Here is a 15,276-nt window from a genome sequence, read left to right as displayed (position 1 = left end):
CACGAGTAAAACCATCACACATAACCACTAGGACCAAAACAAGTTTGATGTAAGAAGCGTAGCGTATAATTATTTGCGATCATGTTAATGAATGGTTAATAATCAGCAGGTTATCTTTATACATTTTATAACACTTTAACTTTAATTAATGGATAGACTTCTCGTTTTTGATAATTTGCAAATATTCTTCTTAAAAATGAAATAGAGAAAATAAAAAATGTACATTTAATCATCACAATAAACTATATGAACATCATGTAAAATCTATGTTTTCAATCTGTATTAAAGAAAACACACACCTACGTATCAATCCACCTATAATGACTGTGGTTGTGCCTCTTTGTATTTGCCATTATTTACACAAAATTAAAGAATAATTTCATTTGTTGAATTTCTTTTCGAATTTTAGGAGTGACTGCGCAAACGAAAGACATTTGGGTTACAGATGTTGGAAGAAAACAAAGGTGTTAAATTCTATACATGTGTTGCAATGCTTTATTTAATTAGTTTAAACCTGACTTTATTATGGCTGTGATATATATAACATGTGATAAATGTACACTGTAAATTAAAATGCAGCATGAATGTAAAACAGCTTGGTTTTACAAGGCAATTGAACCTACTATTTTAAGTTTTGTCTTAAAAAAGTTGGCATAATTTATAAAATCATTCAATTTAAAATTGTTTAAGTTAAAGTAACATAAAAATAAATGTTGATTTGAGAAAAATGCTGTGTATTTTGTCCTGTGTAATGCTTGAAATGTGGCTTTTAAACAAATGTTTCATTAACGTCTATATATTTGCAATCAAACGTTAATAAAAAACATTTATACATATTTGGGTTTCTCTATGAACTTTTAGTAAAGTATCAAATTACACATTAATGCGCTTGTCGCTACCATTTAGCCTACTATTAAATCGATTTTACACATCTGTGTGTGTGTTTCGGTCTATCCACTCACTTTTTCGATAAATATGGGCATCTTGAACATGTGATGTCCCTCTGTCTGCTTAAATAAATCTACTGAAACCAAGTTAATGCTGATATAATTCATTTTCTCATATCCAATTTCCCCCACTCTTTGATTGTTTAGCCCATATGTCCCCTTTCTCTACACAATCTTTGTTCTTTGAATTAGCCTTTACAAATATGACTATTTTTTATTCTTTATTGTATATATTATCTGCAGACTGTTAAATCGAAATTATGTTCTAATTCCAAACATTGTTCATCAAAGTTTCAGACGGAAAATGAAACGTCATTAAAGTGTTGTTTTTAAATGTGGTGTTATGTCGCCACCTGGTGGTTATTCCTCCGCTGCCATCCACTGGATCTGTGAAATACATGGTTAATAAAATTTTTTTTTTTTTTTTTAATACAAATCAAGTTATCTTTGTTTGTTGTATTTGGCTTTTTGTTTAACACGTTGCATCTAAAGGATACCCACATTTAAAGTAGTCTGATACCTGCATAAACGGCGAGTATGATTTTCAAAGTCTGTGGCAAATGAAACATTTTAATGAAATGAAGAGAATATAACGGAATGAATATTGTCAAGCCATTTACGCACAAACTCTCGTAAATTTTAAAACTACGACCCCGGCAGGACTCGAACCTGCAATCTTCTGATCCGAAGTCAGACGCCTTATCCATTAGGCCACGAGGCCCACAAAAGCCACGCGGGAATATCATGTGTCACTCATCAACAAAGAATATTGAGCAAAAGTATAACAAAGAATATTTTTAACGATATATATATATATATATATATATATATATATATATATATATATATATAGATATATATAGATATATATATATATAGATATATATAGATATATATATATATACAGATATAGATAGATAGATTTATTTTTCATCAACAAGTGTTACTGCCACGCATACACCAGCAGAGGGCGCAAACAGATCAATAAATACGAGTTTAAATCGTTTAAATCAGATTATTTGAGAGTAAGGAGAAAACAAAACTTTAACAAACAAGCTATTTTGTATTGTTATTCAGTTCTGGCCAAACCAAACAAAATGGCGCCAAATGATTAAGATTGCGATAATCATCGAGTTACGTCTCTGCTAACGGTAACAGTTAGCATGTTTAATGCTATTCTAACGGTACGAGTTTGAAATAATATATGTATATAACTATATTCAAGACAATGATCAACTACATAATTATACTTAATATTCCAATTTTTCGATAACCGAAAATACCGTGTCACAAACCCCTTACTTACACGGGCCAGTGGCGCAATGGATAACGCGTCTGACTACGGATCAGAAGATTCTAGGTTCGACTCCTGGCTGGCTCGATCGCTTTTTCCTCTTGTAAGACATTTAAATGTCTTTTAAAATAACAGGGAATCCTTAGTAAATTATAATACAAATATAAGTGATTTTCTTACAACTGTTTTATTCCATCTATTAAAGAACAAGCCTTATACAATTACTAAAATAATATGTTAAAGAGGGTTTGAAACTTGAAACAGCTCCATGAAAAATACTTGAAATCTGCCCAAATGAGATCAAACATACATTTCAAGGATAACCAATAAAAAAACGACTAATATTGATCAAAAACAACATCTTATTGGTCTAATACACAGGTTCTCAACTGTACAAGAGTAATGCAGTCCTACACCGGATTTCTTCGAACGTCAATAATTGCTGAATTGTTATGAAGTGGTCCCGTATTGAGGCTGGATCTCCTAAAATCACGTCTGGGTCTTGTGAGAGGTATAGAGGTTGTCCCATTCCAGTGTCCAGAGTTTACACCGGACTGAATTATTCTGTTATTATCACAGACCGCTCTCTGTCCTAGTTCATCAACATTGTACTGGTCTTCTGAAGGGAGAGAAGAGCGCCTCCATGTGGGGGGTAAAGGGGCGTTCACAAGGTCCCGCATCTCTTCTCTAGACTTATGAAGTCTCTCAGTCTCATGGGAAAACCTGACCGTGTCTTCAGCGACTCTGCCCGGGACCCTTTCCATACAACCTGTGGGCCGACTGTCACAATTTACACCTGAGGAAAAGAAAGTGTCAGACAAGTCAGATATAAAATATAGCTAAAAGGACCAATTGATGTGTACTGAAGGCTATTATAAAGTTTACTCAATTTAAGTATTATATTTAAAAATTTAGGAATGGTAATGCTTAAAGTCTTTTTGATTTTGAGAAATCGCCGACAAATGCCCGAAATTACAGGCCTTTTTAAATGGGGGCATTAGTATGGCTGTATTAAGGCTCAGTTATGGCAAAATATGAAGTCATGAAGTCACGATGTTTGCTTAACCAATCGTGACATGATATTTTTCCCATATTGCCCACCCCTATTTTCAGGCACTGTGTAATATCATTGCGCCTGCTGCACCCATGGTACAGCAGCAAAGTTCTTTGATGACCTTTTTACATGTTTAAGTAATCACCCTTGCAAGTGATTCTCGTGAAATTAGACTTATGAGGTGTCATATAACATAATGATAAAAAAGTAAATGCAAAGTAAGAGTATCAAAATAAGAAGCAAACAATTACAAACATCTCTTGATGTACTATTTTGCACATTATTTCAAATGACATCATACAAACCAATTTTGTTTTTTTCCACATTTAAGGGATAACTTTTCATTACCGCAACGTGTCCATGACTGGATTTGGGTTCTTTGACATGGAAATATTTATAATTAAAAAATCTAAAAACAAAAAGCTTCAGTGCATGTTATACTATAAACATTTACAGTAAAGAAACATGTTGTATTTGGTGATCATTGGTAAATGTAGAGACAATAATAAGGAATATAAATGTGTCCAAGACCAATTTTCTCATCCTCCGCAACAATTTTCAATCATTGTTTAAGCCCTCAAGGAACTAACATTGTTGGAAGGGACATAATTGACTGTGACACTCAAGATGGCTACCAGGTAAGCAGTTCTTATTTTTCTCTCCAGATAAAAATAGAAATTTTGTTTGTCATAGTACTTAGACAACTTTGTAGTTCTCATTACCGAAACATGAGTTTGTAAATGCATATATTTAATGTAATATCATGTTCCGGTAATGATCATTTTTTATAATGATAATCTAAAAAATGTAAATAATTCTATAGGAAATATTTTTTAAATCTTCTAACAATAAAGGTTATAGTACGTTCAGACCTTAAAGGAATATTCCATTTTCTTAAAAGAAAAATCCAGATAATTTACTCACCACCATGTCATCCAAAATGTTGATGTCTTTCTTTGTTCAGTCGAGAAGAAATTATGTTTTTTGAGGAAAACATTGCAGGATTTTTCTCATTTTAATGGACTTTAATAGAGCCCAACATTTAATACTTAACTCAACACTTAACAGTTTTTTTCAACGGAGTTTCAAAGGACTCTAAACGATCCCAAACGAGGCATAAGGGTCTTATCTAGCAAAACGATTGTCATTTTTGACAATAAAAATAACAAATATACACTTTTAAAGCACAACTTCTCGTTTAGATCCGGTCGTGATGCGCCAGCGTGACCCCACGCAATACGTCATGACGTCAAGAGGTCACAGAGGACGAACGCGAAACTCCGCCCCAGTGTTTACAAGTGTGTTGAAAGAGGACCGTTCCTACATTGTTGTATGTGGAATGATACTAATTAATGTCTTTGTGTCAGTTTATTGTTTACAATGGTCCGCAAATGTGCGTTTTATATATGTTACACGTGACCTCCCTACGTCACTACGCATTTACGTTAGGTCGCGCTGGACCGGATCTAGATGAAAAGTTGTGCTTTAAAAGTGTATATTTGTTATTTTTCTTGTCAAAAATGACAATCGTTTTGCTAGATAAGACCCTTATGCCTCGTTTGGGATCATTTATAGTCCTTTGAAACTCTGTTGAAAAAAACTGTTAAGTGTTGAGTTAAGTATTAAATGTTGGGCTCTATTAAAGTCCATTAAAATGAGAAAAATCCTGCAATGTTTTCCTCAAAAAACATAATTTCTTCTCGACTGAACAAAGAAAGACATCAACATTTTGGATGACATTGTGGTGAGTAAATTATCTGGATTTTTCTTTAAAGAAAATGGAATATTCCTTTAAGCTTATACTGTATGTGCAAAAAAATAAAATAATTGGCTTTAAAGGAATAGTCCATTTTCTTAAAAGAAAAATCCAGATAATTTACTCACCACCATGTCATCCAAAATGTTGATGTCTGTCTTTGTTCAGTCGAGAAGAAATTATGTTTTTTGAGGAAAACATTGCAGGATTTTTCTCATTTTATTGGACTTTAATAGAGCCCAACATTTAATAGTTAACTCAACACTAAACAGTTTTTTTCAACGGAGTTTCAAAGGACTCTAAACGATCCCAAACGAGGCATAAGGGTCTTATCTAGCGAAACGATTGTCATTTTAATGAAATTTAATAAAAATAACAAATATACACTTTTAAAGCACAACTTCTCGTTTAGATCCGGTCGTGATGCGCCAGCGTGACCCCACGCAATACGTCATGACGTCAAGAGGTCACAGAGGACGAACGCGAAACTCCGCCACAGTGTTTACAAGTGTGTTGAAAGAGGACCGTTCCTACGTTGTTGTATGTCAACTGATACTAATTAATGTCTTTGTGTCAGTTTATTGTTTACAATGGTCCGCAAATGTGCGTTTTATATATGTAACACGTGACCTCCCTACGTCACTACGCATTTACGTTAGGTCGCGCTGGACCGGACCTAAACGAAAAGTTGTGTATATTTGTTATTTTTCTTGTCAAAAATGACAATCGTTTCGCTAGATAAGACCCTTATGCCTCGTTTGGGATCGTTTATAGTCCTTTGAAACTCCGTTGAAAAAAACTGTTAAGTGTTGAATTAAGTGTTAATAGTTGGTGTCTATTAAAGTCCATTAAAATGAGAAAAATCCTGCAATGTTTTCCTCAAAAAACATAATTTCTTCTCGACTGAACAAAGACAGACATCAACATTTTGGATGACATGGTGGTGAGTAAATTATCTGGATTTTTCTTTAAAGAAAATGGACTAATCCTTTAAGCTTATACTGTATGTGCAAAAAAATAAAATAATTGGCTTTAAAGGAATAGTCCATTTTCTTAAAAGAAAAATCCAGATAATTTACTCACCACCATGTCATCCAAAATGTTGATGTCTGTCTTTGTTCAGTCGAGAAGAAATTATGTTTTTTGAGGAAAACATTGCAGGATTTTTCTCATTTTAATGGACTTTAATAGAGCCCAACATTTAATACTTAACTCAACACTTAACAGTTTTTTTAAACAGAGTTTCAAAGGACTCTAAATGATCCCAAACGAGGCATAAGGGTCTTATCTAGCGAAACGATTGTCATTTTTGACAATAAAAATAACAAATATACACTTTTAAAGCACAACTTCTCGTCTAGATCCGGTCGTGATGCGCCAGCGTGACCCCACGCAATACGTCATGACGTCAAGAGGTCACAGAGGACGAACGCGAAACTCCACCCCAGTGTTTACAAGTGTGTTGAAAGAGGACCGTTCCTACGTTGTTGTATGTCAACTGATACTAATTAATGTCTTTGTGTCAGTTTATTGTTTACAATGGTCCGCAAATGTGCGTTTTATATATGCAACACGTGACCTCCCTACGTCACTACGCATTTACGTTAGGTCGCGCTGGACCGGATCTAGATGAAAAGTTGTGCTTTAAAAGTGCATATTTTTCTTGTCAAAAATGACAATCGTTTTGCTAGATAAGACCCTTATGCCTCGTTTGGGATCGTTTATAGTCCTTTGAAACTCCGTTGAAAAAAACTGTTAAGTGTTGAGTTAAGTATTAAATGTTGGGCTCTATTAAAGTCCATTAAAATGAGAAAAATCCTGCAATGTTTTCCTCAAAAAACATAATTTCTTCTCGACTGAACAAAGAAAGACATCAACATTTTGGATGACATGGTGGTGAGTAAATTATCTGGATTTTTCTTTTAAGAAAATTTAATATTCCTTTAAGGGCTTTAAAAAAAATCTGATGCTGGAAACCTTCTAAATCTGGATTTTTTGAGAATCAACCTAGCGTGAAAAGTTGTGGTTAAAAAGTACTTATTTTTTGAGGAAAATAACAATCGTTTCGCTAGTAGACCCTTGTGCCTCAGTTGGGATCGTTTACAGTCCTTTGAAGCTGCATTGAAACTGTAAACTGTCGAGGTCCACTAAAGTCCACTATGGAGAAAAATCCTGGAATGTTTTTCTTTAAAAACCTAATTCTTCTCGACTGAACAAAGAAAGACATAAACATCTTGGATGACATGGTGGCGAGTAAATTATCAGAATTTTTGATGAAACTTGAGTAATCCTTATATAACATTTGTTAATTTGGGGTGATACTTACCTTTGCTCTGTTCTCCAGCCTGGTTTACGGGGTTGCACATTTCTCTCAGTTTACTGCTCAGCTCCTGATTGGCTGCTCTGCAGAGGTTCAGCTCTTTGCTAAGGTTGTGGATCAGACCTTCATACTGTCTCTGTCTACCAGCAATACCTTCATCCATTTGCTCTGCAGACACAATAAACAATCAGGACTCAAGTGTTTTTGTCTGGCCAGCCATAATGTTTGATTTATTGGCATTATCTGGTTAAGAACTGAGCTTACAACACCAAAGCAGCAGGTTCAATCCTACAAAAGCACAATAATATCTAACCCGAGTAGGGATGGGTATTGTTTGGGTTTTTTCGATACCGGTGCCAAATCGATACTTTTAAAACGGTTCCGGTGCCTAAACGGTGCCTAAAGCGGTACTTTGAAAAAAAGAGTCACAGAAAGATGATAGATGAAAGTACAGCATAAAACACAATGAAAATTCTTCTCTGTTTGTCATTTGTTTATCAATGATTTGCCTAAAGCACCATCATCTTTTAAGACCTGCATTCTTGATTTCTTTTTTATGAAATTTTTGATTTGTGAATGAAATAAATTCTTCTCAACACTCCACTTTGAGCTCAGAAAAATGTTCTATGATTGGTTGTTAATAATCTGTTCAATGATTGGTTAAAGCCTACGCGGCTGCCGCTCACAAAAAGATAAAGGGCGAGTTCTAATCGAAAGTTATCCTCCCTAAGTCCTATTCCCTTCCAAGATCAGATCTCTTGAACTCTAGAGAAAGTTGCGCAATTGTGTCTCATAGTGTGGCTATTTAAACACACTTGGCAAATAGAGCAATAAAATACAGCGTCTTTTTCTCTTCATTTGGATCGACTATTCATGCTACATCCTCTTCGTGAAGTGCCCTTCAATGGCGCAAAACGGCATTTGGAATTCACCCAAAATATTTTCTTATCGGCTTGTAAAACCATTCACGTTTTGACACTTTCTGCTCGTCTCCGATGAACTTGACACTCGTGACTGCCGCGGCCCATCTCAGGCCAATATCAGCCGAAGTACATTAGTGAGGTAATGCATTTTAGCAAATTCTCTGAAGGAATGTTACCATATAAAATATTTAATAGAAGGACAATGTCGCACACCTGTTAGTTCCGGTTAGGTGCGTTGGATGAAGAGACAATGAAGTCCACCAAACATTTATAAAAAAAAGGGAATATCCCGCACACTATTAACTTGCAAAATTATGCTTTTTCCAAGTTAATAGTGTGCGGGTTAATAGTGTGCGGAATATTCCCTTTTTTTATAAACCATATAAAATATATAATAAGCTGCCGTCAGATCAATTGCGGCATTCACGCGCTCCTCTGAGGATCTCATTTTCCAAATTGTTCTTATAAGTCAGAATATAAAAATAACCTGGACATATATTCTTACCAAATTTGTTTGATTTGTATTATTAGGGATATGCAGATGAGGATTTTTTCACATTTTAAACTTATTAAACACAGCGCATATTTTAAATGAAAATATATTTGGCAAAGAAGTTTAAAAGTTGGCTATTTAATCTTTAACATTAGATTATTTAATATTTCCATTTATTACTAAAATTTATTTTTAAAATGTTTGTTCATTATTACTCTTAACGAAAAACTCAACTCCAATAAAATAGTAGCTCCAATCAGGGGCGAAAATCTCATCTAAATGTTGGGGGGGACAATAAACATAAAATTTTTCAAGAACAATTTTTGAAGGGGACACCAATAATACAGGCAAAATTGTACTTGCAAGGAAATGGGTACAGATAGAAAACGTTTCTCTTTCTCTATGAACGGACGCAAATTTAATTTTAATACATATGAATGCAGAGGTGAAAAGAGTAATACAATTTTCTACTTAAGTAATAGTAAAGTTACTTTAATAATATTTTACTTAAGTAAAAGTAAAGTTACTGGTCTAAAAATCTACTCAAGTAAAAAGTCATTTTAATTTTAAGAGTTACTTTTTTACAGCGGGGAGAGGTTTCTAGTATAGTTCACAAAGGAAGGATATATACATCTCAAACTATGTTTTTAATTGTAAACATCTCTACAATTAAAGTGCAATAACAAATGTTAATAAAATAAAAAGCTTTTTATAACTAAGAAACATTTATGGAATTATTTAATGATTTTTACAGGTGAGTTATGCACTTTTGAAGCAAAAATAATATGAGGTCAGCAGCTAGTAAATACAATCATTATATGAAGGTTGTAATTGATGTATTGCTGGTAACATACATTGTTATTAAACTATATACATAAATGAACATATAATGAGATGAGTGCCATGGCTATACACTATACATCCTTTACACGTTTATTAGCTCCCAGACCTGTGTACCTGATGTCTTTCAATCTATCTCTCTCGCGCTCTCTCTCTCTCTGCAATGTCTAATGATCTGCGCATTCTCGAGGACGTTCTCAAGTTGTTTGACTTGACGCGAAGCTGCTAGACCTCGGAAGATAATGCGCATGTATTAAAAATGCATCGTGCAAATTAGCGGTTAAACACGGTCGGCAATTCTCAAACTCCGTACTCAAGAGCATGAACCCTACCTGAATGAAACAATCGCTTTGCGTCAATGGCCAGGGGTTTCTTTCGTAAGAATTGAATTGAGGGTCTGCATTAGCCTGCGCCTGTCTCGTCCCTCTCCATGGTTCTTTTTGCGCGTTCCCCCGCCCATCAATCAATCATCCGACCGTGGCGCGTCTTTATCACCTTACTTTTTTATTTATTTTTACTCAGTAACGGATATGATTTAACATGTAGCGAAGTAACCAACAATACTTTAAACATACTTAAGTAAAAGTAAAGTACAGATTTTAAAAACTACTCAAAGTAAAAGTACACAAAAAACTCAGTTACAGCAAGGTGAGTAAATGTAATTTGTTACTTTCAGCTCTGCCTCACCTCTGCATGAATGCATAAAAATGTTTTCTTGATCGTTTATCTGCTTCTGTTCTCAGAAAACGAAATATGTTCATGTTTATATGTCAAAATAGTCCAGTTTTAAAACATATGAGGATAAACTGATAAGTGATGGGAAACGTTGTATTGTATATAGCTTATTAACGCGTCGGCTCCGTACACTTCTCTACCACCGGAATGTGTGGTGGTGAGGTAAAAGGGGCGTGGGCAGTGGACCAAACCACTGTGAGGCAAGGGAGGGGGAATCCAAATATTTAAAACGTTTTTTTGTTGTTGCTCCGTTTGCATTTGTATTGTTTCACTTCTTACACAACTAGTTTAAGTATTATAAATCATTAAATTATTTTCAATACACATATTCTAATGATAATTTAGGGGGGACAACCCTCAGATAGGGGGGGTCCTGTCCCCCCCGACCCCCCCGGGATTTCCGCCCATGGCTCCAATGACAAACTTGCTTATATTGCTTGTTTATTAATAAAACGAATTCGACGGATGGTATCTGCGTTAAAACACAAACAAATGAAAGATTTAATTGACATAATTTTCATTACTACGAAATGCTTATTTGTTCATTTTTTTTTTATTAAAACAGAACAACAATAAAAATGTAAAATGACTCGCTTATATTAAACAAAACGTTTAACAAAAACGAATAGACGGTAAACATTTTATTCGCCCTATAACATAAATAAATCTAAGATCCTTAGATTTTTCAAAACAAATGATTGGTTTCCGTTTTTTTATCAATATAAAACTACAATAATGTAAAATATGAACAAACTCACCTAAGTTAAGCGAAGAAATTAAACTTGAATCCTCTGTATTATCAAATCTTTCCGACTTTCACATTCACGTGAATTTTGTAAGTGAGGAAATTATTTACACCATATGAGTGCAGAATAATTTAACTAGCGATTGTGCTGTGCTATTGTGATTATGCTTTTTGGGCTACAGAGAGCAAAATACTTCAGTCAACCGTTCATGCATTAAGAGGCACCGAAATGAGGCACCGAAATCTGTGTTCTGATTCGGTCCGGTAGGTACCGCCCATATAGGCTTCGGTGCCATAATGGCACCGCGTTTCGGTACCCAACCCTAAACCAGAGTCACTTTAGATAAGGCATAATTGTTAGCCTATGATCTATAACCACAGCCAATGTCTGATCCACAGATATGCCTTTTAGGTCTGTGTGTGTGCAACATCAATCAATTGCAAAATAACAATTATTGTCATAATCGTATGGTGTGTGAATTATTTTGAGACCTCGACATTGTTGCAGCAGTAGCTGGATGTTTCTCTCGTGTTCCTTCTGCTGTTGAGTGAGTCTGCGATCGGCCTCCAGCTGCTGTCTCTCCAGAGCCGCTTCCAGCCAATCCGCCTGACTCTGCTGCTCCTCGACTTGAAGCTCCAGCTTGGCCAGAGCCAAATGAAGCCTCCGCTCCTCCTCGCGTAGACACACCACCTGCACCAGCGCATACAACATTACAACAGCCTCGATCTGAGCTTTTACACCTTTACATTTAAAGTGACCACCAACCAACAAACCAAATTTAGGCTACAGGGTGAGGACCAAGATTGTTGTCACCAATACTCCCGTCATTTGTTTGAACAACTTGATGGAAACGCACTTAATTCGCATTTGTTTGATTGATACGATACGAATTTTGAAAAGATTCACTTAACGTTTAGATAAAAATGCAGGACTTTTTACCTAACATGTGACGTCCGGAACAAAGGTTCAAAATGCAAAGTGGGACAGGTGGTCACCCTACTTACATTTTTGGCAAGTCTGTTTATAAGTTGCATTGATTTAATTAGTAAATAAAAATATTCTAATCCTTCATTTGCATGATTTCCTGATAATTTAAAGGGACAGTATGTAGGATTTCCCCCATCTAGTGGTGAAATTGTATTTTGCATTCAAACGAACAGTGCTCTCTAGCGCTTTGCTTTTCCAAATGCGTGTTGCAACTACGGTAGCTGTTATGTAATCACTAGTGATGTTAGGTTCTTGAACGAATCGTTCTTTTGAGCCGGTTCTCAGGAAGTAACCGGTCGAGCCGGTTCGCAAATCGAACTGAATCGAACTTTAGTTTTGGGCACAGGTTCCGGGTTGATGACGCAGGACGCACAGCCGAAATAGCACGTCGGACTCTTAGAACCGAACGAAGTTTGTCGATGATTGCCGAGGCGAGGATTGCCGACGATTCTCATGAATGAGTTGCTGACACTGCGTGTGAATCACCAAGGATTTGAACGAGCCTGATTCGCGAAGTTTTTTGTTTTATTAGTTTCTTGATATGCTTGTTTTATTGGTTTTGATACGATTTATTTTGCATGCAAATCATATTGTAGTTGTTTAAGGAAGACCAATGAGTTTAACACACAAGTTTATTTATTATTTATACTTACACACATCCGCAATAGTGTCTTTTAGGAATCTTATTCAAGTTGTAGGCTTGTCAAAACTGGTCAGTTATATCTGGCATTTAATATTTATTTATTATTTATGATCCGCGATTTAAACTGTGACCACAAACATTACTAACTTGTGAATGCAAGGCAATAAATCACCTATGCCTTCACAAAAACAACTGTTTATTTAAATGTTTTAATGTGTTGACACAAACGACTTTATTTGAATGTTTCATTGATACAATAAATGCGTATAGTAATGTCATTTCTTGATGACGTCAGGAACCGGTGAATCGGCTTTTTGAACCGGTTCAATGAGCCGAACTGTCCGAAAAGAGCCGGTTCGCGAAAATGAATCGGACTTTGCATCACTAGTAATCACTGATCTCCTTGTCCGTTTCAGCTGGTTCACGTGTTCTGAACGAAAACGCTTTGTGGAAACGCGTTGGTAGGCTAGTGCTTTTTGTCCCTCTCTGCTATAATAGTTTATCAATACGGTGGAACGACATGGAAGCCTCCTTGGACTTACCCGTTCAATGTAAATAAAGAGAAAAAAAATTCTAAGCTTACAAAGAAAAGTTAGATCACTGGCAGAGGTCATTTGACACCAACGAAAACATATTTATAAATAAAGACATTGATTTTGATTAATAAAACACTTAAAATCCTACTTACAGTCCCTTTAATAATAACGTAAGGTTATTAAAAGCTGTGTCTTCCCTCGCCATAAGGGGATGTGTACACCAAGGTTAAATTTTTTTTTCGCGCCGAGTGCCCAGAGTTGAAAAACGTTCAACTTTAGGTGAAATGCTCAGCTCGTCAATGTCCCTTTTTTACTCGGCCGTCAAATCACATTGGAGGAGGGGCGGCCAAATATCCCATCAACCGGTGCATCGCTCAACGACTGATAAAGCAGAAGTATCATAGCAAGCAAAGCGCTAGCTGAAAAATAGTCAGCACCCGCCAGGCATTTTCAACCGTGTTTAAAGCTACGTTTACATGGAAATTATCTGAAGAGAAAAGTCAAAAGTGGCATTGCGTTATCACTTTTTATTCCACGTTTATACAAGCGTTTTGGGGGGGATCTGCGTGCATATGATGACGCAAAAGTGTGTGATATTCGATGTAGTATGCACTCCAGGCGCTAGGTGGCAATGTGAAGCACTGACACACAACAACATCAAGTACACTAAGGCTATATCCACACGAAGCCGGTGCATTCCCTATCCGATCATTTTTTTTCCTTGCTATAAAAAAATAATCCGTAAACACGAAACCACTGAAACCGACTGAAAGCGGTGTAGTATATATGCCGGACCAGTATGGGGCGCTGTAATTCTGCCACAGATATACACTATACACGGGGAAGAAGACTTTGAGCATGCGCATAGCCAACGTATGGTGTTGTCCATTATCGCTTGTTGGTCACCACAATTGCATCAAAGCAATAGATTTTGCTGTAATAAAGCTAGTAGGCTTTAGTAGCTTCTGTAGCACGAACACAAACACGTAATCCGCCGTTATTGTTGTTGCTGTTACGTGTGACGCTTCCGACACGTGATGTGATGACGTTTTCGCTTCACACAATATACGGATTGGCTGTACAGACGAAACCGCAAGGGTGTCGGTTTCAGATTTATCCACTTTAGGACCCGGTTTCAAAAAATAGCGGATTCAGTCTCCCAAAACGCCTGATCCGTGTGGATGATACGCCAATACGATAACAAATTTATACGTATGCAGTGATACGCGTCTCTGTGTGGACAGCCCCTAAGCTGACCAGATTTTTCAAATAAGTAGGAACATGTCCTAGTTCAATGGTTAAAAATCCTTCAAAACTTATTTGTTATTGTCTATGAATTTACAATGGGAAAAAAACTCTTTTAAATATTTTCATCTTTTTATTGTTGTGGGTTTATGGAGAACCAAACACGAAAAAACAGGAAAACGGGGACATCTGGTCACATGCCCCTGCATACAACCTTCTTCCTTGTTCTCCCAGGTCTCATCCAAAGCCTTTGATTTGCCTCAGATGAATTGGCACATCAACAATTTGATAGAGGTAATTAATGTGTCTTCTCTGATCAGTAATACTAGCTGTGAAGATTTCGGACAACTGCTGGAAAGACTCTTGTACATTTATCAAAGCTGCTATGGCAACTTGAAGGTCCGACGTAAGGAAATAATCCAACATGTTTGTTGTTATTTTCCTGAACTGGCGCATGCCTGTGACATAAACGCGTATGCGGCGAGAGCCACCGTGAGCAGACTTTTGTGTTTTTACCCTTTTGACAGGAATGCGACGGTAGAGCGTTTTTAAGATTCCCACTCTGGAGGTTGGTTTGACTTTTTGCGTTTTTAAGCCCCAAAAACGCTGTTGCCGTGTAAATGAAAGGCACATCCGATAAAATTGTTTTACATTTTCACCCTCAAGCATTGTGTAAACAGGGCATAAAGCTTTGGTGTACACAGCCCCTAACAGACTAAATGTCTGTCAATAACCACCATTGTTAAAAAAGGGAGGT

The 15,276-nt window shown here is 36.2% G+C and overlaps 1 protein-coding gene and 2 non-coding genes across 3 annotated transcripts in view; 1 reads left to right on the top strand and 2 right to left on the bottom strand.

Moving 5' to 3' along the window:
* Nucleotides 1–1,595: 1,595 nt before the first annotated feature.
* trnar-ucg (transfer RNA arginine (anticodon UCG)) lies at nucleotides 1,596–1,668 on the bottom strand. The gene has a single exon. It is a non-coding gene; the product is annotated as a tRNA-Arg (tRNA).
* A 587-nt stretch (nucleotides 1,669–2,255) lies between these two features.
* trnar-acg (transfer RNA arginine (anticodon ACG)) lies at nucleotides 2,256–2,328 on the top strand. The gene has a single exon. It is a non-coding gene; the product is annotated as a tRNA-Arg (tRNA).
* An 81-nt stretch (nucleotides 2,329–2,409) lies between these two features.
* kif7 (kinesin family member 7) overlaps nucleotides 2,410–15,276 on the bottom strand; it is a 59,232-nt gene continuing 46,365 nt past the window's right edge. The window contains exons 17-19 of the mRNA XM_065294220.2: nucleotides 11,600–11,798; nucleotides 7,378–7,539; nucleotides 2,410–3,037 (exon numbers count right to left, since the gene is read on the bottom strand). Coding sequence (XP_065150292.1) covers nucleotides 2,652–3,037; nucleotides 7,378–7,539; nucleotides 11,600–11,798 — 747 coding nt within the window. The 3' untranslated portion in view covers nucleotides 2,410–2,651. The remainder of the gene's footprint in view (nucleotides 3,038–7,377; nucleotides 7,540–11,599; nucleotides 11,799–15,276) is intronic.

Source organism: Paramisgurnus dabryanus, chromosome 2 (assembly GCF_030506205.2).
Source record: "Paramisgurnus dabryanus chromosome 2, PD_genome_1.1, whole genome shotgun sequence".
Lineage (NCBI taxonomy): Eukaryota > Metazoa > Chordata > Actinopteri > Cypriniformes > Cobitidae > Paramisgurnus > Paramisgurnus dabryanus.
The sequence above is the reverse complement of the archived record's forward strand: the minus strand, read 5'-3'. Positions and strand labels throughout refer to the sequence as shown.